The following is a 27,170-nucleotide window of genomic DNA, read 5'->3' as shown; positions in this document are numbered from 1 at the left end:
CGCTTTGAAATAACGTTCTTCATCCTTTCTCACTTATCCTTGAAATGCTCGATTAATTTGTATTGCTACTTCTTTTTCGCGAGATATTTTAGCTTGTTTTCGTTGTTCAACTATTTTTTTTTACTAGTAACCATACACTGAAACTGCAGCTAAGAAATTCGTACTGCAGCCAGTTCTGGCAGATTACTGCTGTGTGAAAACGACAGGGTTGAACTCCTCTTGCGTTGTGTAGTAAGCAAGTTTCATTTTCCCCTTAAGTTAACGATTATGTTGGGTTGAGTGAAAACATTGTAAGAGCTATTAAAGCACTTTCGCCGGACACTTCTGGCGATATTTTCCCCGCCGCACGGGATCACATCGCACACAGTCACACGACGCGGACCGACCCAGGACTCCAGAAGAATGCAAAGCATAGGGCGGAGCTTCTACATCCACGCAAGATTCCATCGTATCAGAACTGCGCAATAACTGCGCATGCACTCCGATCTGAGTTTACCAGGAAAGACTGCCTGCGAGAACAACAAATAAACCGCAACCAATCCGCTTTGGCTTTAGATCGATGAGCTGCGCTGTTGTTGCGCAATTCTGGTAGCGTCGATTCAGTTCCGTCCCTGTGTCATCAAATCAGATGGTCTCGATCCCGCTCTATTCCTGAGTCCTGTGCTGCGGATGGAGACAGCGGACGTAAAATCTGCGGGCTCGTAGGACGCGATGGGAACCAGCTGGACTCATGTGACTGACCGATGTGCGCCGCCTGGTTCTTATTTTAATATTAAATAGAACGAGTAGTTAGGTCGAATGAGAGCGCATCTGTTTGCTTTCTACATGTTTTGATTGTTTTTGGCCTATATTATATGTAATTCAACTTACGTCTTACTTGAACAAAACGCACGCGGTACGTAGAGTTTTGTCAGTCGGGAGCGGAGGGATGGAGTACCTGTTGCAGGTGAAGGTGGGCGCCCTCGTGAGCCTGCTCTTCCTCACGTTCTTCTTCGGCTTCATCCCTGCGCGCCTCAGGTGGTTCCGGGAGAGCAGCGGGACAGGTAACGCGCTCTGCTTCGCGCGCGCGCCTCTTTCAAAGTTGCCAGGCGCGAGCGTGAAGTGATCCGGCCCGCGAAAAGCATCGCTAGGTCACGGTGCTCCTGCTCCTCGCGCTCTTTACTTTAGTTTAGCCGCCTGCCTTGTGTCGTTGTGCAGTGCGGTACAGCCACGTTATCGTCGCGAAAAGTAGCTCGTGCGCCTTTTATCGTCACAAAACACCAGTACTACAAAAATGTAATCTTTTCTTTGGTACCGTCATGTGTTTTACTTGTAGACTAGACTTCTGTTTTTTTTTTTTTAGAATTTTCGGAAAACTGTGTGTTGGCTCACTGCCTAGTTGTCCGTTAAAATAAGACACTGTGTGTTAAGGACACAATAACTCTGTTAATCATGAAAATGTTCAGTGCAGGCTTCAGACTAGTGCCTCTGTTGTATTATTATTATTATTAATAATAATAATAATAATACCCAAGATAACTTTTGAAGAAACATATCATACATATATCTGTAACTTTTAGGGTGTTTTCCTCAGACACGCTTGATTCAGCCCAGTTCAAGACAGAAAAAAAGGGCTTTCAGTAAGGATCCATGTTTATGTTAACGGTTTAGCCCAAGGCTGGGTTTAATAGTCTAGAAAACCACAATTAGGCCTTGTTCTAGATTGAAATTGATTTTCAAGGCATAAACCCTTGGTGTAATTTAGCATAAAAGTACGTTTAATGGGAGTTTGTGACTTAGAAGTGGTGGGAACCGGTGCTGTTGAAGACACTCTTCGGAAGACGAGTCTTGGAAAGAAATCCGTTTGAGGTGATTCTGAGAAGAGATCAGGGCCCGGTCAGCTGATATGGATAATAAGCCACAGTGTGTTACACCGCATCCCTCCTTGTACATTCATATCTGGAGACCGCTGCCAGAGGCCAGTCCGTGAAGAGCTACAATGAGGCACATGTTAGCATCCGCAGATTAGTTATGTCTACCTTTCAAGTTCTTCCGATTTCACTGAAGAGTAGTGTTGGTGTTTTTTTTTTTTTTCTTTTTTTTTTTTCTTCCATTAAGCAGGAAAATCTGAATATGTTTTAACATTGGCTTGATTGAAGATATTTTAATAGATGTTTTTAACCCTTTATCTTAACTGTACATCCAGATCGTCAGCATTTTTTGCACAAGATGGGGAAACTAGTCTCTTGTTTTTATATGGAAATAAGAAATGCAAGTTTTGTGCTTGTATATTTTAGCAAATGCATTTTTGTATTGGCATCCTTTATCTGTAAGGTGGTTAATTGCTACCTCACTGTTTTTAACTAAGCCAACCATTCCTGGATCTGTAAATTTTCCCAATATGTAACTGATTTTATCTCAAAAGATTAACCAAAGTAATTGATTTTACTTGCTGCAGTTTGCGTCATTCTGCTATCCACTGAACAAATGTTGAAAGGCAGATAAATGTAATCCTAGCTATAGTAGTATTGATTTTTCTTCTATGTTGCTTGTCACAGGATTTGACATACAGTCAACACAGTACAATGGCAACTTTAAATGTTTCTTTACATCCTTAGAAGCCCACAGAGTGGTTCTGAGCTTCATCAGTTGTTTTGCGGGTGGTGTCTTTTTGGCTGCTTGTCTCCTGGACATCATCCCAGATTATCTCTCAGACATTGGGGAGGAGATGAAAGTACGAGGACTGAATGTGAGTGCACAGCATCTGCAGTTGATCACATTAAACACATACTGGGATCTGCCTTCAGACAGCTCTTGTTTGATGGGCGTGTCGCAGAAAGCCTGTCTGTTCAGTATCACAGTATTCTTAAATTATTCTTTGGAATGGAGGAGTTATCGATTCATTCCGTCTTTTTTTTAATATGTAAACAGATATACACACACATACCCATCCACCCACCCGCCTATTGGCTGAAGCCACTTGTCCCAAGCGGGGTCGCGGTGAGCCGGAGCCTAACCCGGCAACACAGGGCGTAAGGCTGGAGGGGGAGGGGACACACCCAGGACGGGACGCCAGTCCATCGCAAGGCACCCCAAGCGGGACTTGAACCCCAGGCCCACCAGAGAGCAGATATATATATTTTTATCTTTATTTATTTATTTTTTGTTTTAGGGAACCAGCTTTCCTCTCCCAGAGTTCATCATGGCCTGTGGCTTCTTCATGGTGCTGATCCTGGAGAGGGTCATTCAGAACTTCACTGGCCACCAAGGAGAGGAGCGTGCCCCCTTGATTCCACCTGTCGGCCATGGCCATGGCCATGCAGTGTCAGGTGACCTGGAGGGCAGCACCCACCATGTCCATGTGGACTTTCAGGCGCACTCATCTTTTCGCTCATTCATGCTCTTCCTCTCGCTCTCCCTGCACTCTGTATTTGAGGGCCTTGCGATTGGTCTGCAGACAACAGACTCAAAGGTATGGTCCCGAAAGTCAAATGACTTCGCTTATGTTTATTACAAAACAACTCAGATTTTGGTTTCTATTTATTAAAGTACAGCAGCTCCTCTTAAGATGGCAAAAAGAAAACCAGTGTCTCCTCCTCCAGGTGCTTGAAATCTGCATCGCTATCCTGGTCCACAAAAGTATCATTGTCTTCAGCCTGTCACTGAAGCTGGTGCAGAGTGCGGTCAAGCCCCTGTGGGTGGTAGCCTATGTGAGCGTCTTTGCCCTGATGTCTCCACTTGGCATTGCCATAGGGATCAGCGTGATGGAGGCGCAGCTCACTGCAGGGGCTCTAATCCAGGCAGTGCTGGAAGGCCTGGCTGCTGGCACATTTGTTTACATTACCTTCCTGGAGATCCTCCCGCATGAGCTCAACTCTCCTGAAAGGCAGCTGCTCAAAGTCTTCTTCATTCTGGTGGGCTTCAGTGTAATGGCTGGGCTCACACTGCTGGGCTGAGAGAGCAGGTCATACTGAAGGGGCAGTCTCAACATGAGCAATGATCACCTCACAGTGCTTGCAGCCCAGTGGTTGCAGTGTGATTTCCATACATGTCAGTGAGATACATTCCCCTCAATAGCTGGAAATCAGCTGCAGCAGATGCTCAAGACAGTTTTAGTTTATATTTTACCACTGCAATATATAGTATTCATTTTTTTTATGAATTTAAGTGCTATTCTGAATTTTATGTGTGCAAGTTTAGCTAGCATCAGACCTATTTAAATAAGGACAACTCTTATAACTGACAGGAAATGCAGAGGTTGTTAAAAGTACTTTTAGCCATCAGGTTGAAAATGCTTTCTTCCTGGGCAGTTACCACTATGTCTTGTGAGTTTTAGATAAATGCCCAATAATGCTCTGTGCTTAAATATTATTTTTTATTTATTATTTTTTAAATCACATTTGAATTTTCTTCACACAGTTCACAGTAAAGGGTTAAAACTGACTTTAATTAGAGGTTCTTATAAATATGTTAGGAAAATTTGTCAAAACATAAATACATCCCTCTGTGAAATTAATGTAACATGTGACTGTATTCTCATACAAATTAAAAGGCAAACAGCCAAATGGTTGGATAGCTCAGCAGCCATGTTGTTGTGGTGCAGTTTCAATCATGCAGTAATGAAATTGTTCAAAGGATGGAGATAAATATAATGAATCCAAGATGAAGTATTGAATCTAACTCTCATGATGTCCAGTTTACTGACAGCAGTACAGTATTTAAGTAGAATTTACATTTGCAATGGGGGTTAGATTGCCCAAGACTTATTTAAAAAGTTTTCTTATATGGGTGTATGTGGTTGGGCAGATGTATAAAACATTTTGTCCAACGAGTATCTTGTTCGTTTTTGTTGTCAGTTCTGAAGACTGAAATACTACTCTCGCTACTACCCTAATAATAAAATACTCATGGTAAAACAGACTACTTTTATGTACTACCTTTGTGACGAACACATTTGCATACCTACATATTTAATCTTCAACCACTGACACGTTCTTTCCTACGAATCCTTCATGGCATCAGACTTTGATTTATAAAAGTATCATTTGTCATAAGTTCATTACCTGTGCTGTGTTCTGAAAAGGCTAACAGATTCCATTGAGTCTTGTACATTCAAGAAATCTTACAGTGTGATGTGAGGCAAGAAGAAAGGCAACCATTATTATAGTGTTATATAGTCCTCCTCTATGGAAGACCTGTAACACCCACCTCTGGTTTTTAAATGAAAAATGTAAAACAAAACAATATGATTGAAAATCAATGCTTTTAGTAGGCATTCAATACCGTACCTACAAGATTGTGCTTTTTTCCTTATTGTCACAAGTACATTCTTTTGTGAGGTGTAGAGTGCCATTAAACCAGTGTGTGTTTCACTTGTCACCTACTGCAGACCCTCCTTTGCAGCTAGGTTGTCCTTTTGCAGCTCAAATAGATAAAGAACCTGAAGAGACAGTCTTTAAAGTCACCTTCTTGTGTTCCTCAAGTGTTCTCATTTTAGCAGGGTGACAGGAACCTTGTGAGCCGGACTAGTCCTTGTCTTGTCCCTATTCGCCTTCATGACTGGAGCATTTAATAGTACTCTAATATGATTTATGCAGGGGACTGGGGACTGCTTGTACTGTACATTGTTTCAGTGCTGTCCCACAGTGAAACAGCACAACATTGTCTTTAAACCACACAAAAAAGAGCCTCCAGTCCAACTGTACTGCCGCTCTGCCGGTGCAGATCAGCCCTTCTTATACACAAAGTACCTTTTTCCATAATAGCGTGTTTATCAAATTTAGACGCATGAATAGGGGGTATGGTGGCACAGCAGGTTTGGCCGGGTCCTGCTCTCTGGTGGATCTGGGGTTCGAGTCCCACTTGGGGTGCCTTGTGACGGACTGGCGTCCCATCCTGGATGTATCCCCTCCGGCCTTGCGCCATGTGTTGCCAGGTTAGGTTCCAGTTCACCGCAACCACGCTCAGGACAACTGGTTTCAGCCAGTGTGTGTGACTTTTACATTAAATTAGTATCATCTTGCACTATGATTGACTATTTCCATAGCTTTCTATTTAGGTGTCAGTTCTAGAAGTGCTTTCATAACCATATGTTACAAAAGATATTTCCCCTTTATTTTGATTAATAGTCCTCATTTTGGATCTTGTATTATCTACAGTTTGTTACAGAATACATTACACTTCATATATTCCTCACCATAGACATCCAGTTTCAAGGCTTTACTTTTAATTTTTGCAACAGCAGGGAAAATGTAAGTCTGTCTTCTAATTGCATTTATTTTATAATTTGTAGGAAGTTTATTGACTGAAAAGGATGAATGTTTAATGACTGAATTTAGTTGTATGGCAGTACAATTGCAACTCTTTCAAATTATATAACAAATTATATCTTGTCTTCACGTGGAGAACAAATTTTGCTTCTAGTAACATATACAGGACTCTGACTTAAATGGTATCTTTGAATGGCCTCTTTTTCCACCTTTCTTCTATAAAACCCAATGTAGATGGATCTTACTCTGAATATTTTGTTGAAAGATATAAAAATGTACTTTAAGCACATTATCATTATATACAATAACATAATGCAGGGTTAATGAAGAGCACATGCAGGTTTTTGTTTCTACCCTTATGCAATTTATTGCTTATTATAAAGCAAATTGTTTCCTTCAATGTGTCAGAAATAAAACTGCAACCCCACCATGCCGTTTATATAAAATTCCATTTTAAAAATGTGCTTTCAGTCTAAACCCATTTTTAGGAAGAAAAGCTAAGTGTCTGTGGTATGATGTATCTTAGGTGTGGGAACTGTATTGCACAAGGTTTGGACACAGTGTTGCACAAGTTGTGAAAACTAAATGCAGGTTAATAGATTTAAGATCTGATGGTGCTTTGAAGACTTCTGCTTTTTGTTACATTTCTGTTTCCTGCATTTCTTTTGAGAAGTCTCTACATATTGCCTACAAGAAATTTTGTTTAAAAAACACTAAGAAAATCATTGGTGACATTTCTGCTCAAGGATAAGGGTTAAAACAGTGTATTCAATGTGTTTTTTGCATGCTTTTATTAATATTTTGGGTTTAATATTGTGGAATATGAATCAAAAACCAAATAATGAGTTGTGAAAAGTAGAATATCTATATACTAAAACACACATTCAATCTTTATAAATAGAAGCTAATAAAACCTTTAAAATACATACACAGTAGATGACCGCTTCATCAAATCACTTGATTTTTGCGTGAAAGAATACCAGGTCCACACTGGGGGGGCTGATCGACCCTCTGTTCTATAGACTGGATGGCAGGGCCCTGGGCAGGTTTCTGCAGGATTACTTTGATGGCAAACTTAAATGCTATCTGAAGCCATTAAAATAAATAAATCCTTTATTATAGCAACCATTCCCTAAAAACACTGACATCCAGATTAAGGTGATTACTATATTGCAGATAAACTAAAATTCAGTTTTTTAATCACAACAGAACTTTTGCTGATTTATTAATCCCATAGCATTACGTTACTAATTTTGTTACTGATTAATGATACTCGGGAAGACCAACTATAAACACAATAGAAGCATGCTGAATGAATGAATGAATGAATGAAACATCATTTATCCCAGAGGGAAACTGCTGGGCTGCAGCCCGACAAGTTAGCTACACAAAAAAAACTTTTGTGAGAAGGAAAGAATGCCCGGCCACACAGCGAATTAAGAATTAAGGCGGTCCCACTCATATTCCCAAGAAAAAGAAATAAAAAAGAAAAAAAAAACCCACAAGGAAAGAAAATACAGTTAAATAAATAAAGGGCAAAAGATTCCTGTGAAAGCCCGTATGTTCGTAACACGAAGAACCACAGCACACACATCAGCTACACTCCGCCAAAAGCCATCTTTTTCTTCTTAAATACCCCGCTTCCTCTGCGACAGTATGAATTTATGACGTCATTTCCGCCTGAGCTCAGTAACCTCTAGAGGGGAACTGTGCAGCACTTCAAACATTCTACCCACACTCCTCATTTAGGCTGCCGTCAGAGTTGGGCGGAGCCTTATGTGTGAATTAACCAATAAAAAACTTTTTTCTTGCGGGACACGTGTCTAAACTAACCAATAGAGGGTTTCGCTCATGAACAAGTCCGGGCATATTCGGTGCAGCCTGTCGAGTTTCCACGTGTTCGTGTCGGTTAGACTGTAAGTTCTATTTAATTCTTAATTTTAAGGGTATCATCTAGAATATTTATTATTACAGTTGGCTACAATTTCTAAACACCTTTACGGTTAAGCCGTGTATGTGGCTCTAGAACTTACAGAGGTAATATTTCAGTGTGTAAATCACGATGATGATCCATAGCGATCATCATTGCAGTACTTAGCCACGAATATAACTAGAATATTTTACACGATACATTTATTATTTATTATAACATCTGTGGCATCTGATCAGAAATATCTTTTAACTGATCGTTTTCTTGTGTCAGTAGCGAACTAGTCTAGTGGATGATTAAGACTGACGTTTGCAGTTAAGACATGTCTGTCAGGTGTTGCCTTCCATACATACACTATTAGATTTTAAAAAAAAAAAAAAAAAAACAAATTACAGATTTAGTTATAAAATGTACCACGTCTGCGGCTTTGAACCCAGTGAATTTAAGTCTAAGTAACTTCTCTTGTCTGTCAAGACATCATGACATTTGTTGTTGATTAATTTGAGCTTTGCTGAGGATGAGCTCTTAGTGTTTCCATTAAATGTTACATATTTGCGGACTAATGCATGCGTGTGTTATTCTTGGTCTGTACATAGATTTTGGCATGAGGGACGGGAAGATGTCAGGTGTGAGTGACACGGCTGTTGAACCAAGGAGTGCAGTCCAGATCCACAGGGATTCGCCTCTTCGCAGGTTTTCAGGCCTTCGCGCTCCTCAAGGCTCCAGGGAGACCCAGAACAGCCACACCAAGAAGAAACGCACAAGTAAATGGCTGCGAATACAAGCGCGAAGAATGTCGCTTGAAAAGAAGGGGATCTTGAAAAAAAAGAAAAGGAAAAGCAGCGATCTCGGTGAACGGGGAAGCACGGGCACCGTCGCACTGTCCCCGAATGCTGAAGCCTGGGAGGGTTTGCTCTCATCTGATCAGTGTCCTGATTCTGCAGGACTGCAGTCTGTGGATGATGCCAGAGAGTGCTTGGCAGTATCCGCGGGGAAGAGGGGAATGGCTTCCCCTGGGGGACACTGGGACTGTGACAGTGGGGTCTCTTTTGATGTCAGCCCCTCTGTCAGTGGGCATAGTTCGCCCTGTCCTGGTATCAATCCAGCCAAGTTGATTGCTATGGACTGCGAGATGGTGGGCACTGGCTTGGGGGGGCGCTGCAGTGAAGTGGCCCGCTGCAGCCTAGTAAACTATTATGGGGAGGTGGTGTATGATAAGTACATCAAACCCCAGCAGCCGGTGGTAGATTACCGGACACGTTGGAGTGGCATCTCTAAGTGTCATCTGGTGAATGCTGTGTCCTTTAAGAAAGCAAGACGTGAGGTGAGTACGGATCTTCTCTTACAACAGTGTGATGTACGCTAAAGGTGTGCTTTTGATAAACGGAAAGGGTATATTTTGGTATGCGGTAAATCCTAGGTAAGACCGACAGTATAACACAGGATTTACATAAAGCTGTTACCTTTCATACATCATCATCTGAAGGTCACTGGTCTAAATTCCTGTCCTAAGTACCCTTGATCGAGTTAATAACCCTTCATTAATGCAGCGGGAGTACAACTGTTTTATAAATCAGTAAATCATTGTAAAGTTAACTAGTGTGAGTCACATAAAGATCAGTATTAACAGTTTATGATATTTCATATTGGTAGCATGGTGGTTTAAAAACAATGGCTTTTGTAAGTTGGTGGCTGCTTGATCTCTTGGACAGATGCTGTACTCTGTATTTTTATGGAGTGCTTTTCTCACCAGGGTGACACGGTGCTAAACAAAGTTTTGGGGAAAGATACGGTACACAAATGCAGCAGTTACAATAAACTATTATAGTAAACAGGCTGGCAGCTGAGGAGAGGAAAACAAATTCTCCAGCTGCGAAGAAGGGGAGAAAAATAAACCCAAGGGATTGAAGTACCTGGCGCTGCCTACGCCTCCTGGGCTCTCTAGTGTGGTGTCAAGAGATCTGTGTGGCTATGTCTGAAACAAAAGTCCAGTACATATGTCAAAACAGAGTTGTAGTCTTTGGAAGCTAATTTGATATTCAGGTCCATGGATACTGATCCTGTTGGTTGAGGTTGTTGTGCCAAAGAAATTCCTTTGATTTGCTTCTGTAAAATATCCAGCTTCTATGAAGGCTTATCATTGTAATTTGTTGTAAATAAATCTCAGCTCAACAACATTTTCAGGAATGTAATACTTCTAATTTTGTTGGGCAGATCCTTCAGATCCTGAAAGGGAAGGTAGTGGTTGGCCATGCACTGCACAATGATTTCCAGGCCCTGGGTTTTATTCCTCCTAAACACCTGATCAGGGATACCAGCAGCACGCATCTGCTCAGACAGCTCTCCGGCTTCTCGGGAAGGGGCTGTATATCGCTGAAAAGGTTGGCCAAGGTGCTCCTCCAAAGGGACATACAGGTAATAATTCCCTTCTTCTGGCAGCAGGGGGCACACTTCTGTGTGGACGCGTACCGTGTAGCGTAATGCAAAATCCGGCGGTACGTGTAATGACAGGACCGCTCCTGATTTAAAGCTGCGTGAAAAATAATGCTATGCGCTACACTTGTGAGCCTTGTCCATACTCATCAGAAGTGGTCTTTCTGCCTACTCAGATTGCGTGAACCGAACAAGATTGTTTTCGCTTTTATTTCACAGCATTATTTTCTAAACACATTTCCTTGCTGGAATGAAGAGTGTCAGATTGATAGAATTTAACCGGTTTCTTTGGTTTAAGTGAATCGCATGTTCCGGATCTTTTCAAATCAAACATGTACTCTGTCTATAAATTTTTAAACTATTAGGCTTCTGTTACAAGTTCAGCGACAGTTCTGTTCTCGAATTAATACTTTCCAGGTTTGAGTTACCTTGTTTTTTAAGTTACTTTTCCCAAATATCTGACCACTGCATTGGTCATGTAAGCGGGAACAACGTTTTTAAAACATTGATACATCAGGTGGTACAGCGAGTAGTGCTGACCTGGGTGGTGCGAGAGGATGTGGGATCGATCCCTGCTCAGTCTGTGTGGAATATACCTTCTCTCTGTGTCTGTGTGGGTTTCCTCTGGGTGCTCTGGTTTCCTCCCACAGCCCAAAGACATGCTGTTCAGGTTCACCCAAAGTGTGTGAGTGACAGAGAGAGTGTGTTCCACTGATGTATGGATGAGTGACCCAGTATAAGTAGTGTATCTAGCAGTGTAAGTCACTGCAGTGAATAAGGTGTGTGGACTGATAACACTACATAGAGTTTATTGGAAGTCGCTTTGGAGAAAAAGCATCTGCTAAATAAATAAATGTAAATGTTTAAAATTTGCTGAAGTTGCTCCCCCCCCCCCCCTTTTTACTTTGCAGGTTGGTCAGAAGGGACACAGTTCTGTGGAGGATGCTGTAGCTGCCTTGGATCTGTACAAGCAAGTAGAGGGACCATGGGAGGAGGAGATGATGATGAGAACACAATCTCCAATGGAGAACAGCCCTTTCATGGAACCTGTCTTCTCCCCCTCTCACTACATGCAGGACCAGTACTGGCCTGAGGAAATAACGAAACCGTGCGAGTAGCATGCTGATGGTACTTGAAACGTCTGTTTTTTTTTCTGTAAGGGCCAAATTTGAGGACTTAGCTGTTTCTTAGAACCAGTCTAGACATGGTTCTCCTCACTTTTAAAAAAAATCTCTCTCTCTCTCTCTCTCTCTCTCTCTCTCTCTCACTATAGATTATTTTAATAGAGAAGATGATGCCTTTTCAGAGAGAGACCCTTGCTGATGCACCAGAATACTATGGGCATTTATTCAGCAGGGTTTTATTTGCACTTTAGGTGTTTGTATAGTTTAAAGATAACCCAACTGACTTATTATATAAGTGTAGTATTTATTATGACTGCTGTTTTGCACAGCAGAGCTGAGACAGTTTGGAAGTACTCCATAATTATGTAAATGAGAAATTGCCAGCGTTCACGGAGGAATATGGAGTGTAGTTCTCGGCTTATTTTCTGCATTACATATGGTTCTGAGCCCTTTGTAAAACAATGGTTATTAAAATCCACATGCTGCAGTATGCTCATGTTTTTGGCTTTATGGTGACTGTTTTTCCAGGCCTGATTGTTCACACGTGCTGAAGAAATCATCAGGTCTGTGACGTACCTGATTTTCTTGGTTGTACTTCTGGGGCCTTCTAACCATAACCTGTTTTAAACTTGAAGTGTTCAATAATTATGTTTAATAAATTATCATTATAGTGCATGTTATGAAGAGAATTGTTTCATTTGTGTGTACTTTGTGTTATTGCCTCTTGAATAACGAGTAAAAACACATCTGCAGGATGCAGTGGATGAAAATATGGTCTGTTTGTGACCCTAATGTCAGTTCTAACCCTAAAAAGGAGATTTTGTTCATGGAGATCTCACATTGATGAAGGGCCTTACAGAGAGGCTCTGTAGCTGAACTCAGCTGTGAACACACACACACACACACACACACACACACACACACGATCTGAAACCGCTTGTCCCATATGCGGTCGTGGGGAGCTGGGGCCGGGCCTCGGGGGTGGAGGGGACACACCCGGGACGGGACGCCAGTCCGGCACAGGGCACCCCAAGCGGGACTCGAACCCCAGACCCACCGGAGAGCAGGGCCTGGTCCAACCCACCGCATCCCCCCCATTTGTTTCACCACCTCAGAAACTTACCAGTTGGGCTGCGGTGGAAGTTTCAAATAGTCCACCCCCATCCTTTGCTTTAATAATGGTGCTGACTGGAATCCACATAGGAATTTGCACCTTCTTCATCCAATTGTTGAAAATGTTGGAAACACTGAAGTGCCTACTTTCAGTATGCCTTTAAGGTAATGTCAGGCATTATCATAATGCCTTTAGTGGAATCAGTTTTTTTTTTTTCTGTTTATTATTTTAGTTTCTGCTGACCCCTGTATTAGATATGTTGGGTTATGTAAAAAGGTAAAAATAGCCTAAGCATTTCTAATCAGGGAAAGCATACCTAGCTCAAGTGTGACATCACCGAACGCTTTCAGATCACTCCGAAGTCTTAGGAAATGTGTCGTCTTAGGTTGAATAAGCATTAATCACCAAAAATATGCTGTTACCGAATTCCTTAGTGCAGGTATCCTAAGGTGAAGGTTATCCTAACACTAAGAACGAGGGGTGAAACGGAAGCTGCGGCCCGAGAGTTTACCAGTCTGGTTTCTGACCTAGAGTTCTCAACCTCACCTTACCTGACCCAGAGCAATGACCTGGCATCAGGTAATTTCCTACACTTAATTTTGATGATATGCTCAAAAAGCCCTTCTTAGTGTACCACTTTAGTGTAAGGTGAGGGTGGAGTCATGTGTGGATGTGACCCGAGGTGCGTCTCCTCCCTCGCAGTAGCAGTAGGCACTAGAGCTCATCGCCCATCAAGTGCTAGTGGTCATTAGTTGAGATCTCAACCACCACACACATGTTCCGAGGTTCAGCCATCGCGAGCTCAAGCCGTTGCGTGTTGGGTCCGAACCAAGAGGCGTAGAGCCAGGTATTGTGTAGCCAATCCCACTACTTTAGTCAAACAGAACCCCTCATTGAAGGGATAAAGCACTTATTTAAGAGATTACAGTTACTCTTGTTCTTAAAAGTGAGGCAAACGCGTGGAGGTGATCTAAGCTCAGGGTGAACCCGAAGAGCACCGTTTCCTGGTCAAGCGTTTTCATCTCATGAACGTTGACCCCAGTCGTAAGGTAACGGTGCTCCGCTATACCCTTGATCCGACCACCGATAAGTTGGTGCCGTTGTGTGTTTCACAGTTAAACCTGCCAAACATCCAGGGCTACAGAACTTGCAGCTTCTTCATAAGGTTGTGGTTTTTACCTGCATCTCACAGCTCATCTCAACATCAAGCGAGTGATTCTTCAGCACGTTTGTTCCCCGTCCTCCAAACTACTTAAATGGAAGAAAAAGGAGTCTCTGGTTTTAGGTCTCGTTGAATGCAGGTCGTGAATATCTCACTTTCGGTTCTCAGAATGTAAGGATGATTTAACACTATAAAGACACGGGTTCTGCTGGGAATTGTACTTTCGAAAGAATTGCGGTACTTGTAGTAGTTTAAAGATTTCTCAGTGTGCACATAAACAATAAAAGATATAAACTCGAGTGGTTCACGTGAATAGAAAAACGTGGTCATACAAGCAATATTTCAGATGAATAAAGAAGGATTATTTCCATAGCAACATCTTGGACATCGTAAAGTACTGATTTTATTCCAGATCTCAGCCAGTGGAATTATTGTGCTTTGTAAGATTCTGGTCTTCAGTATCAGAGGCAGCCACTCGTCTGAAGGAATAATAACATAAGCCATACCTTTTTGGATGTGTAGAAACTCTTCATGCGTTTCTGTTCCTATTATTGGTAAAACTTTCTCAACACTTGGGGGTGTGGTGGCATAGTGGGTTTGGCTGGGTCCTGCTCTCTGGTGGGCCTGGGGTTCGAGTCCTGCTTGGGGTGCCTTGTGATGGACTGGCGTCCCGTCCTGCGTGTGTCCCGCCCTGCGCCCTGTGCTGCTGGGTAAGGCTCTGGCTTGCTGCAACCCTGTTTGGGACAAGCGGTTGTTGGCAATGACATGACAAGGGCAGAAAGTGCAGCTGCCTCACAGTGCCTGGGCTGTTTGGACATGGGTTGGACCCAGCTCACTCTATGTGTCATTTGCATGCTCTCCTGATGTTTCGGTGGGTTTCATCCGGATGCTCTGATTTCCTCACACGGCCCAAAGACATGTGTTTTGGGTGAAGTGGGGCCTCCAAATTGCCCATAGTGTGTGGCTACCTTGCTATCCTGCCTAGGGTTTACCCCAATTAGTCTTGTGCCTGTGTTTCCAGGATAGGCTCTGCCCTATTGTGACCCTGACTTCAAGAAGCAGTTAACGACAGTGTGTTAGGCTGAGTTAAATATCCATCCATCCATTCTCAATAACCCCTTGTCCAGCGGAGGGTCACAGTGGCCTATAAACACTGTGAGAAAGGTATAGGACACAAATCTGTTACAAGTCAAACACATACACTGATTCACTCATATATACACACACTATGGAAAATTCAGAGTCACCAGTTCCCATAAAACAGCTGTCTTTGGAGTGGGGGAGGAAACCAGAGTACCCAGACAAAACTCAAGTGAACATGGGGAGAAAACCTGTTTTCCCATTAATAAAGTAACAGAAATAAAATCTCACTTTGTAAAACTCACTATACACTTCTTGTAGAGGTCGGTGCTGGAAAAAAACAATTTTACTGATAGTAACAGAGGCAAGAAAATTGCTCAGGGGAACTTATTACATCCCCAGACCTCCCTCAACTCTTATTTGGAGTTTCATACAGCAGTGTAGCCGGTACTCATTCCAATTACTCTGTGCTTGATTAATTATTTTTACATAAGGTCAAAAGACAGCAGAGCTTGACAGAACTTTTTGCCTTCTGTCACTTATATCATTCACGTAACGGGGAACAATCGTGATTTTTCATCTGCGCTAATACGCGATGGAATGTACGAGACCTTTCTAAGCAAATGCACCCCCCCCACACACAACACACACACACACACACACACACACACACACACACACACACACGCAGACACACACTTCGTTCAGTCTCGGACTGGCACCAGTTTGACCCCCTACCACTGCCCACACCTTTGGCCAGCCCTACGCTGGCCTCCTTGGCTAGGGCCTCCCTCGCTCTCCTCCGCCCGCAGCCATTTTTATGCTGATTATCTGAAAAATCTCCTCTGAGTAATACCGTGTGACGCGGTAATCCCGCCGTGGACACTACAAAGCGTGGCGCGCGGCCGCTCGCCTCCTCACCTCCTCACGGCCTGCATCTGGTCCTCGGACTCTCTCGGGACACCTCCGCATCCGGCATCCGCTCACCCAGGTAAGGCGCTGGCGTTCACGCAACACAGGATGCTGGGAATTATGTGCATGTTTGTTGTAATACTTGGATTTATTGATATAATCAGTGCTGTTTAACAAAGAAGAGTACTTCTGATGCAATAAAACTTGCCTGGGAATAAACATTTACTCTGTTGTACGGATATAGGTGTTCTAGTGACACTGCGGTATACTGCATGTGTGGTTCAGATGAACAATGCGGTCATCTCCTCGCCGCTGTTATGCCACCGAGGCTGTATTTCACGCTGATTTCTCACTGACATCTGCAGGTACTGTGCTGTTCTTAACCGGATTTCCAAAGACGGATTATTTCAGAATAGTGTTTGGTACCTGAAACAAATGGCTAGACCTCAGATGCACCGTGGTGCATGCGTACGTGAGGTTACATTGAGCGTATTTCAGTCATTGGAGCTACAATATCAAGAAAGTTCAGCCCTATCAACCCAGTTTGCCTGGACTTCTGCTGCCGATTTCAAGTTCTCAAAGTTGACTGGTGTGATGATCTGTCTCATAAGAATTTGCAACTTCTAATTCTTACCTACACTATTTGTATCAGTATTATTTGTAATTGTGTGCAAAGGTCAACTCAAAAGGGGGGTGCGGTGGCACAGTGGGTTTGACCGGGTCCTGCTTTCTGGTGGGTCTGGGGTTCGAGTCCTGCTTGGGGTGCCTTGCGATGGACTGGTGTCCCGTCCTGGGTGTATCCCCTCCCCCCTCAGCCTTGTGCCATGTGTTGCCGGGTTAGGCTCCGGCTTGCTGCAACCCCTGCTCGGGACAAGCGGTGTGTGTGTGTGTGTGTGTGTGTGTGTGTGGGTCAACTCAAAACACGCAACTGTCCTCCGGTTGGTGTCTCCACAATTGGGATGATCGGAACCTGGGGGTGACACGTTCTGTGCTGGTCAGCGAGTGGGGCAACACTACACGAATATAGCCTGAAAGGCAAGAAGGGAAATTGGAGACAATGCGGATCATTGCAAGATGCCATTGTTTCTCATTACGTGGGTGAACGTCAAATTAAAATGTAAAGCAAGTTCATTATTCAGTGCAGCAGGTAGAATAACGACTGGAGCTGCTGCCTTATAATCAAAGGATGCGGGTTTCAGCCCCTGATCACGGTCCTTAGCTTGGATTCAAACAATAAAATTGTCATTAAAACTAAATTAGCTGCCTGTTTAAGTGGGTACATCACTGTATGTACCGCGTTAACGAACTTAACATTCTTAGTCGCTTTATACAAAGGTGCGGTGTCATCCAAATAATACATTTATATACTTATCTTACTTACAACGTTAAACTGAAACAGTTATTAACTCATTTATAGAGCTGATTGATTTGTACTGCAGCAGTTCAGGGTTAGTACCTTGCTCAGAGGTACGACAGCAGGAGGTGGGATTTGTACCTGCAACCTGTGAGTCCAAACACAGCAGCTCGAATCACTATGCTAATTATGTGCTGTCTCTAGTAACAGTAATAAAACACACACACACAATAATATAATAATATAATATTCTTCTTCTTATTATTATTATTATTATTATTTTCTATAATTATATATTTAATGTATAACATCTTTATGTAATAAGAATTATTTTTATATAATATATAATTATAAATATTATATAAAATAATAATAAAAATAATAATAATAATAATAATAAAAATAATAATAGTTAATAACATAAATGAAGGTGCTTCTAGATAAGTGGAAAGTGTCAGATAGCACCCCCCTCACCTACACGCTGACTTCTTTCTAGTTATGTAAACCAGGTAAGAATTCTTTGCAGCTGCTGTTATTATAGTTCATCCCGAACACATGACCGCAGCACAAGGCTGTTTTATTCTTTTTTTCTTTCATTAAAAAGACCCCTCATGGAGTTGCATGACTGAATTTTGTTATTCTGGAAATTGTACTGAAAAAAACATTTTTTTTTTTTTTTTTTTGTATTTCCTAAGTGTTCGAAGCACAAATCAGAATCTGAAGACATGGCTGTAGTTGTAAGTACGCTATCCCTATTTATACAGTTTTCCAGTGAATGAAATGTCGTTTTTATTTGTTTTTTTTTTTTTTTTTTTTTTTTACATTTTATAGCTTCTGTTTTGAGTGCAGTGTAATTAAAAATGCACATCCTGGAAAAAAAAAAAAAACAAGAGCAATGAAATAATGGAATTCTATTGCAGTGTTTTCAAACATTTTTTAAAAAAAATCATTTTAAGGGGTGTTCCTGAATACACACTTAATTCAAGAGTCTCCTGTTCTGACAGATACCGGATTAGATGCACTTTGTTTGGTGCTTTTCGCAGGTGCCACTGAAAAAAGACACGAGCACTTTTACTTATCCTGCAATCGTACATTTTAGCGTCTTCAATGCGCTTATTGTTAGCGAACGATGTCGTCACCAGAACTCATAATCCCTTGTTTTAGAAAGAGGTTTAGTAAACTTTCTGAAGTCATGTGAGAGAGATTATTGCACCCCCACAATAGTGCTTATTAATGAGCACCAGTCGGGAGCCATGTGGTCATCCTGGAGTGGGGGTTACTTTCTTCCAAAAATGTTGCTATTGGTTTCACTAAGCGACCGTGTGCCTGCCTCTGTCCAGACCGGAACTTTCCGCATGGTGTCAGAGGAGGAGCAGGCCCTGCGGACCAAGCTAGAGAGGCTCACGGTGAAGGATCACGGCCCTGTTTTTGGCCCCTGCGCCAAGCTGCCGGACCACACCGTGCAGAAGGTACCCTGTGGCGTTGGCCCTTTGCTCGCCTCCCCCGTAATCCTCCCAGCATCGCCTGCTGCGCACCTCACCGGACCGCAAATCTGCATCAATCGAAAAGATTATTTATTTTTTTTTACAGGTTGCTTATAATCCACCAAATGTGATGCAGCAGAATTTTGTGTTGTAAGTGACGGCCTCTCATTCGTTTCATCCGGAACCTTCCGGAAGCTCTCCGAGTCCGTGTTCAGGAAAGAGTGCTGTTGTAACGAAGAAGCGCCGGCACGGTCACGAGGGTTGCGAGAGCAGGGGGGTTTATTCAAAGTTGTGGGGGTTCAACAGACAGGGGAAAGTGGGGGGGGAACAGGGGCACGGGGAACCGATAGGTCGTGGGGCCACTCGGAAGGGGGGGTTGCGTTCGGGGTCGGGGTCGTCTCCGGCGTCGGCTTCCCAGTCGCGCTCTCTCCCTCACTGGCCGGGCCGGGGAAAGAAATACGGGCATTGATTAAGTTCCGCTGCCGTTGGCCCATCCCCCGCTCCGCCCCCCTCCCATCAGACCGCCCCGGCGTGCTACACCTGTATAACCATAAATTATACCGTATGCTGTGCATTCAAAACTATCTACACATCACATTTGGACCAAGATTTACGAATAATTAATTATTCGTATGCTATATACAACATGCAGTATAGTTTATTCTTCTTGAATATTCTTGCTCTTAATAACTATTCAAAGCATCATCTTTAAGGGCGTCATTCGTTTTTGTTGCGGTTTAAGAGGTTCCTCACCCCAAAATCCAAAACTGATGGAAAAACAAGCTCTGCTGGAAAAATACGGTCAAGAGCCGGTAAATGATATTAAGATCTTTCCGGAATTGCTGTAGCGCAGCCCTCTCCTAGCGCAACCTTCTCCTAACCCCCTCCATCGCTCCGGCAGGCAAAGGACGAGCTGAACGAGACAAGGGAGAAGCGGGTGTTGGCGGTGAAGGAGCTGCGTTCCCTCATCAAGGACAAGGCCGGCAGCGGTGACAACCTGGCGAAGGGCGTAGACGACACTTTTGGGGACAAGCCCGAAACCATCCTGCTGAGGTTCATACGCGCCCGCAAGTACAACGTGACGAGAGCCTACGAGCTCATGAAGGGTAAGTCCACTGGAGCTGAAACGCACCTAAGCACTCAAAACTGGGATTTGTCACTTCCTGCTAAACTGTCCGTGTGTCGATACCGGAATCATATCTGCTTATCCGAGATGCATCCGCATTGCGAAATTGTCTCTATACGAGGACGACAAACCAACCTCGCTGCGAACTTACCGCACAAGAAGCTCCTAACTGACTTGTTGACCAGAGAAAGAAAGTATTTTGTCTTCTCTATGGCACATTTGGTCATCTCCAAGCAAAGAGAGACTTTTATTTCACGCACAAGTCTGAAACCGCTCGTCCCAAGGCGAGCCGGAGCCTAACCCGGCAACACGGGGCGCAAGGCCGGAGGGGGAGGGGACGCACCCAGGACGGGACGCCAGTCCGTCGCAAGGCACCCCAAGCGGGACTCGAACCGCAGACCCACCAGAGAGGGAGCAGGACCTGGCCAAACCACACCCCCTATTCATGCATCTAAATTTGAGAAATACACTATTATGGAAAAAGGTACTTTATGTATAAGAAGGACTGATTTGCACCGGCAGAGCGGCAGTACGGTTGGACTGGAGGCTCTTTTTTGTGTGGTTTAAAGACAATGTTGTGCTGGCTCACCCTGGGACAGCACTGAAACAATGTACAGTAGAAGCAGTCCCTGGTTCGGGGACATGGTCCTTCTGTTGCCGTGGCTACAGACGATTCCTCGATGACTCCCGCAGGCTATGTGCGCTTCCGGCAGCAGTACCCCGAGCTCTTCGAGAACCTGACCCCGGAAGCCGTGCGCACCACCATTGAAGCCGGCTACCCCGGCGTCCTGCACAGCAGGGACAAGTACGGCCGCGTGGTGCTGCTCTTCAACATCGAGAACTGGGACTACGAGGAAATCACCTTTGATGAGGTAAGTTGCCGCATGAACTCCCCTTCTCGCTGTATTCTTGCTACACCGTACTTCGGGGTGGTACAGCGGGTAATGCTGATGTCTCACAGCGCCTGGGTGGTGCGAGAGGCCATGGGTCCGATGCCTGCTCAGTCTGTGTGGAGTTTGCATGCTCTCCCCGTGTCTGCGTGGGTTTCCTCTGAGTGCTCTGGTTGCCTCCCACAGTCCGAACACATGCCGTTCAGGTTCACCCGTAGCGTGTGAGTGACGGAGAGTGCGTGTTCCACTGATGTACGGATGAGTGACCCGGTGTAAGTAGTGTATCTAGCAGTGTAAGTCACCGCGGTGAAGAAGGCGTGTGGGCTCATAACACTACATAGGGTTCATTGGAAGTTGCTTTGGAGAAAAGCGTCAAATGAGTAAATGTGTTCACAGTTAAACGCAAAAAATATTTCTTTAGCGGTGGACATTTTATCATGCAGAGTGGTTTCTCATGCTTCGTAACGGAAGGGTTTTTAAAAGAAACGCTCCATAGTCATTCATTTTGTTCAGGATTGTTGTTCCTAAGATGTCCTTGCAGTAAACATACCTATAATGTGGTTCCTCTACTGTAGCTCACCATCTGTGTGTGTGTGTGTGTCTGTGCTTGCTAGATCCTGCGTGCCTACTGTGTAATCCTGGAGCAGCTGCTGGAGAACGAGGAGACCCAGATCAACGGCTTCTGCATCATCGAGAACTTTAAGGGCTTCACCATGCAACAGGCCTCGGGCATCAAGCCCACGGAGCTCAAGAAGATGGTAGACATGCTGCAGGTGACCGCTAGGGATGCGCTCCTTCCCATATGGCCGCTACCGTGCCAGGCATCCGTGACTGTATTTTCCCGTTGTTAGATGAAATCCACATGGGATTCCTCTTTCGCGAGCAGGACTCGTTCCCTGCCCGGTTCAAGGCAGTGCACTTCATCCACCAGCCCTGGTACTTCACCACCACCTACAACGTGGTCAAGCCCCTGATGAAGAGCAAGCTGCTGGAACGGGTGAGTCGGGAGGGGAGGCTTGGTGTTCGCCAACACCCGGTGCACGTGGTGGGGGTCTAGTGCGCGTCTTTTTTTCCAGAGCGCTCAGTCTCTCCGCTGTTCTCCCTTTTCTTCAAGGTGTTTGTTCATGGAGAAGAGCTGGGGAACTATTATAAGGAGTTTGACGCCGACATCCTGCCAAAAGAATTCGATGGGAAGGGCAGCAAATACAATGGCAAGGAAACGGCGATGAGGCTGTTCGGATGTGACACCGCCCTCTAACCCGGTGATCCTGACCCAACCGCACCGGGTACATATATAGCGTAGCACTGCTGTCTTGTCAGGTTAATTAAATCAAACACGGAACAAGGCAAAAGCAACGGCGCTGAAATGTTACACCCCCACCCCAACACACCCCAACACACCCCTCACCCCCTCAGAGTTCTTCAGTTCCTCCTTGTCCAGCGATGTGGATTAGGGTCATGCGTCTGGCGGCGGTCTAAAGAAAACTTCACGCCCTTGTTTCAAAATAAACTATAAGAGAGCCTGAGAAAAAGTGCAAATAAAGGAAATGTATGCTACTGTGCATTGATGTAAGCAGCCCTGATGCCAAACAGTGGGTGTGGGGGGGGCTCATCTCTGTACTGCCGTGGGTCGTTTCGTGTGCTGACCTCTGACCCTGACCCTAACCGCAACCCTTCTGGCTGATGAAGGCTGGCAGGCCCCAGCCGAACGGGCCCGGTGCTCCTTGCCGTCCTTCTCCGCCCTTCGCACATTTTATCGGTCGTCACAGCTCACCGAACGGTGACCGACAGACACGTGTTCCTGCTATATTTTCCGTAGTAAGTACTACATAAAATGTTTACAATAAAATGTATATAAATAATTGCCTTGACTCCTTGACTTTTTTTTCCAGACACAGATTTTTATGATGTGAGAAATACATACCAGCTGTTAATAATCCAGGTAACTGGTATGAAGAAGAACCAACACACCAGTGTCGAGGACCTGAAATTGCACTTAGGTCGAACCCGGTCCAACTCTGAAGATGCATCTTTAGTACAATCAACTACTACTCAAGTCATGCTATTGTCAGTGTTACCCGTTTTGAACACATTGCTCTCTCCAGCAACTCTGTACACAGCTACCCATGTAATGTATGCTGGTTTAAATGGTTAGAGAGCAACCGCCTGCACTTTGAAGATCACACATCTGCATCTAATCTCTCCATTTGGTGGCGAAATGCGCTTTTATTTTCTCCGAGTTGCATGCCACATGCGAAAAGCAGCTATTAAATGAATAGATGTTAAATCCACCCTACTTAGGGAAGCACAAGGGCACAGCGATTAGCGCTGCCGTCTCTCAGCTCCTGGGTGGTATGAGAGGACGTGGGTTCGATCCCTGCTCAGCCTGTGTGGAGTTTGCATGTTTTCTGCGTGGGTTTCCTACGGTGCTCTGGTTTCCTCACACAGTCCAAAGACATGCTGTTCAGATTCCCCCCAAAGTGTGTGTGAGAGAGAGAGAGTGTGTTCCACTGATGTATGGATGAGTGACCCAGTATAAGTAGTGTAAGTCACCTTGGTGAATAAGGCATGCAGGCTGATAACTACATTATAGAGTTCACTGGAAGTCACTTTGGGGAAAAGCATCTGTTAAATAAATAACCTGAATGTTTATCTCAAGTAAATGTATAATTCCCCTACATGAAAGCACAGAAAACATATTACAAGAAAATAATTTATTTCAGCACAGTATTTTTTTTTCCCCCAAAAATATTACAACACACACAGTCATTTTCCAGAACTTGAACACACAAGCAATCTGAATGTGCATGTTACGGAATTACACCGAAGGTCCAGTTACATTTTCATGGTTCAACTTCATTGGTTATGCGGAGCATAAACACAAATATAAGGCTATAAATGCTCCTAATGGAAATGTCACAGTGTTGAGACACAAAGGAACAGCCCACATCCTGTAAGAAGGCAGGGAGGGAGATCTGTGTGGAAGCCTAGAGATGCCCAGGGTTGTGCAGGAAATCCCAGTCTACAGGCTGGACCTTTGCGTTTTTACCATGTGAACAGATGCACTGGATGTCAAACCAAGGATCAGACATGAAACACAGTTGGGTATCAAGCAAAGCTTAGCATAAAGTCTAGAACTTGACATTTCCAAATTTCCAGAAAACTACACACTTTCTACTTCTATAAAGATGTGACACTTCAAATACCAAATGTTACCAACCAAAATCAACATTGTTAGTTTAAAAGTTAAGATTTACATAAGCATGTTACATTTAATGAATGCCGTTTGCTTGCCAAGAATAAAACCATTTCCAGTTTTAAAGTGACAACACAACAGAACTGGAACTGCCCAAAACGACTTTCAGCAAGACAGTGTTCCAACATCCACTTACTGCCTGCATTTATATAAAAAGTATAAATCATAGTATAACCAATTCAATTCATTTTTATAGAGCGCTTTAACACAGGCATAAGATAATCAGGTGCAGTACATTCTGCATTTAAGGTTTCCGGCTTCCTTTATCGGGATTTTCTTTGACTACAGATTTTAAAACATACATAAGAGCTAATGTTAACCACTGCTTTGCAAAATCTCCTTTTCATATCACATGTTAGTGCGGTAATCAAAGATCTTGAATCATATGTCTGAGTATTCACTAACAGAGCAACAAGTACTGGTGATATGATGTACATCCATGTTTATTAACATACTCACTCCAAAGCATAAGCATATAAAACTATGAACCCAAAAAAAAAAAAAAAAACCCCACCATAAAAGACAAAGGAAAAAGTTGGTAAAACATTGTGATGCAGATATATACATGAAAATATTGAATCCCTCTACACAGTTATGAAAAACCTAAATAAAGGCTTGATACATTATTGCTGGTGCTGGCTATTTGTCCAGAATAATGGTTACGTTCACAAATGCAGCAAAAAGTGATCCAGTGGTAAGTGAGATTTCATTTCATTTTAGAAGGAAGGTATTTCATTGTAAATACTAAGCTGTTTTAGACATGTCAAAGGAACTCTGCAAGTGGGGAGTCCTTTCAAAATGAGTAAATGACCCTTTGGTGTAGGGGAACAAACAAAAAGAAAAACAAAGAGTTTGAGTATTTGGTTAAAGGCTGGAGTGTCCATCACTCTGCAGCGGTACAAGTGTATAGCTGGTGCTCTCTGCGGGACACTGGACACGTTACCGCCCTGTACTTGAGACGCACAGGTAGGCACACTGAAGTGCAGCCAGTGGACGTGTAAACCCTGGACATGGACCACGTACTACTGACAGTAGGCGCAGTGTGTGATGGGACACATACACATTACTGCAGTACACATTACTGACCTTAGGGGGCAGTAGTCACTTCTGTGAAAACACAGAGGCAATTTCTCTGTAGTTCCATCCATCCATCCATCCACTTGGCTGCTTAGTCCTTCTAGGGTTGCGATGGCAATAGGGAGAGCAGAGAAGCCCAGAGGTGCCTGACCCTTGCAACTTCCTCCAGCTAAACCCAGGGGATCCCCAGCCGCTCGCAGGCCAACTGGGAGATGTAATCTCTCCAGTGGGTCCTGGACCGACCTTGGGATGCCCGAACCACCTCAACTGGCTCCTCTCAACGTGGAGGAGTAGCGGCGCTACTCTGAGTTCCTTCCGGATGTCTGAACTCCTCACCCTGTCACGGAGAGCGAGTCCCACCACTCTGGGGAGAAAACTCATTTCAGCAGTTTGTATCCGCGATCTTATTCTTTCGGTCTTTACCCAGAGTTCATGACCATAGGTGAGGGTAGGGAGGTAGATTGACGGGTAAAGAGAGAGCTTTGCTTTATGGCTCAGCTCCCCCTTCACCGCTACAGCGAGCGCGTTACTGCTACCACTGCTCCTGCAGCCGATTTCATGCTCCCTTCTCCCCTCAATTGTGAGCAAGACCCCAAGATACTTAAACTCCTCCACCTGGGGCAAATTCTCTCCCTTTACCTGGAGGGGGCATGCCATCCTTTTCCATGAGAGGACCATGGACTCAGACTTAGAGGTGCTGATCCTCATACCAACCGCTTCACACTAGGTGGCAAACCATCCCAGTGCGTGTTGGAGGCAACCATGTGATGGTGCCAAAGGACTTCACCCGCAAAAAGCAGACATCACCTTCCGACTCCCACATAGAATGCCCTCCTGACCTTGATATCTTGTCCATGAAAACCACAAACAGGAGTGGGGACAAGGAATAACCTTGGTGGAGTCCAACACCCACATTGAAGAGGCTTGACTTAATTTTGTTTTTTCCCCCTCCAATTTTAAAACGGTTCAGAAATTAGGTCATCCATCAACATTTTCAACATAAAGGAAGCATTGGGTCATTAATGACTATACCCTAAACATTCTGGTCCATCAGATTGTTTATGCCATGAACAGGATTTTGTGATCAAGTTTAAAAACTGCATGGTACATGCCAAATTATGTTAATGAATTTAAATACAATGGTTTACTTCATAAACAAAATATTGATGAAAAGGCTTTGAAAATTTGATTTTAAACTGACAATACAGGCAGTCCCCAGGTTACGAACGTCTGACTAACGTAAAACCCGTAGTTACGGCCCCCCCATAAAGCCTACTATATTAAAAATTTGAGTTACGTACAATCATTCGTAATAACAAACGAGCACTACTTTGCGACGTGCATCAAAACATTGAGCGTCTACAGCGGTTCGCTGGCTCGTGAGCCCGAGGTAGGACAAAGACTTCCTTCTTTTCAGTCGGACCACACTGCTGTTAAAAGCATCTTGTGTGCGTTACTGTATTTGGCTTTAATTTGTTTTTACCCTCGTAACCATGGCACAAAAGTGTAAATGTGATGGTGATGCAAAGAAAAGAGAATGTTCATGATCGAAACTAAATTTGAAATAAAGAGAACAGGAAAAAGGTGAGACCAACGAACACTGGAAAAGTGAATATTAAAGTTTCTTTAATTTTTTTATACCCACACACACTCCCTCTCTCTATTATACTTTTGTAACATTTATTGTTATCTGTCTCTCTACTATAAATACTGTAGTTCCACCACCACCACATTACATTGGAGGGAGTGTGGTGGCATTGCAGGTTCAGCCGGTACCTGCTGTGTGGTGGGTCTAGGGTTTGAGCCCTAACTGGGGTGGCCCGCGATGGAGTGGCGTCCCCCTTGCACACTATGTTGCCGAGTAAGGCTCCGGCTCGCTGCGACCCCACTTGGGACAAGTGATTGTTGACAATTTATGGAACGATGGATGAATCATTACATTGTATTATTACTGTATCATTATGTTAAAGATGTTTTTAT

At 43.8% G+C, this 27,170-nt stretch overlaps 3 protein-coding genes across 3 annotated transcripts; all 3 read left to right on the top strand.

Moving 5' to 3' along the window:
• Window positions 1-565: 565 nt before the first annotated feature.
• On the top strand, window positions 566-4,899 carry slc39a1 (solute carrier family 39 member 1). Its single transcript, XM_018763242.1, has 4 exons — window positions 566-1,043; window positions 2,598-2,728; window positions 3,152-3,451; window positions 3,582-4,899. The coding sequence occupies exons 1-4, from the start codon at window positions 929-931 to the stop codon at window positions 3,933-3,935; spliced, it is 900 nt and encodes a 299-aa protein (XP_018618758.1). The 5' UTR covers window positions 566-928; the 3' UTR covers window positions 3,936-4,899.
• A 3,195-nt stretch (window positions 4,900-8,094) lies between these two features.
• Window positions 8,095-11,819, top strand: isg20 (interferon stimulated exonuclease gene). Its single transcript, XM_018763402.2, has 4 exons — window positions 8,095-8,164; window positions 8,775-9,502; window positions 10,393-10,593; window positions 11,523-11,819. Exons 2-4 carry the CDS (start codon window positions 8,783-8,785, stop codon window positions 11,727-11,729), a joined length of 1,128 nt encoding a protein of 375 aa, XP_018618918.2. The 5' UTR covers window positions 8,095-8,164; window positions 8,775-8,782; the 3' UTR covers window positions 11,730-11,819.
• Window positions 11,820-17,781: 5,962 nt separating this feature from the next.
• Window positions 17,782-22,115, top strand: LOC108940877 (retinaldehyde-binding protein 1-like). The gene is made up of 8 exons (XM_018763281.2): window positions 17,782-17,787; window positions 18,053-18,094; window positions 18,698-18,826; window positions 19,743-19,947; window positions 20,661-20,839; window positions 21,472-21,630; window positions 21,744-21,854; window positions 21,972-22,115. The coding sequence occupies exons 1-8, from the start codon at window positions 17,782-17,784 to the stop codon at window positions 22,113-22,115; spliced, it is 975 nt and encodes a 324-aa protein (XP_018618797.2).
• Window positions 22,116-27,170: the final 5,055 nt, after the last annotated feature.

The sequence above is a fragment of the Scleropages formosus genome, chromosome 11, assembly GCF_900964775.1.
Source record: "Scleropages formosus chromosome 11, fSclFor1.1, whole genome shotgun sequence".
NCBI classification, from domain to species: Eukaryota; Metazoa; Chordata; class Actinopteri; order Osteoglossiformes; family Osteoglossidae; genus Scleropages; species Scleropages formosus.
The sequence above is the reverse complement of the archived record's forward strand: the minus strand, read 5'-3'. Positions and strand labels throughout refer to the sequence as shown.

Coding starts and splice junctions, on each gene's coding strand:
- slc39a1 (XM_018763242.1), top strand. CDS start 929: ATGGAGTACCTGTTGCAGGTGAAGGTGGGCGCCCTCGTGAGCCTGCTC. Junction 1,044..2,597: donor CCGGGAGAGCAGCGGGACAG/GTAACGCGCTCT, acceptor TTACATCCTTAG/AAGCCCACAGAGTGGTTCTG. Junction 3,452..3,581: donor TGCAGACAACAGACTCAAAG/GTATGGTCCCGA, acceptor CTCCTCCTCCAG/GTGCTTGAAATCTGCATCGC.
- isg20 (XM_018763402.2), top strand. CDS start 8,783: ATGAGGGACGGGAAGATGTCAGGTGTGAGTGACACGGCTGTTGAACCA. Junction 9,503..10,392: donor TTAAGAAAGCAAGACGTGAG/GTGAGTACGGAT, acceptor TTTGTTGGGCAG/ATCCTTCAGATCCTGAAAGG. Junction 10,594..11,522: donor TCCTCCAAAGGGACATACAG/GTAATAATTCCC, acceptor TTTACTTTGCAG/GTTGGTCAGAAGGGACACAG.
- LOC108940877 (XM_018763281.2), top strand. Junction 18,095..18,697: donor CTGAAGACATGGCTGTAGTT/GTAAGTACGCTA, acceptor GCCTCTGTCCAG/ACCGGAACTTTCCGCATGGT. Junction 19,948..20,660: donor AGCCTACGAGCTCATGAAGG/GTAAGTCCACTG, acceptor TGACTCCCGCAG/GCTATGTGCGCTTCCGGCAG.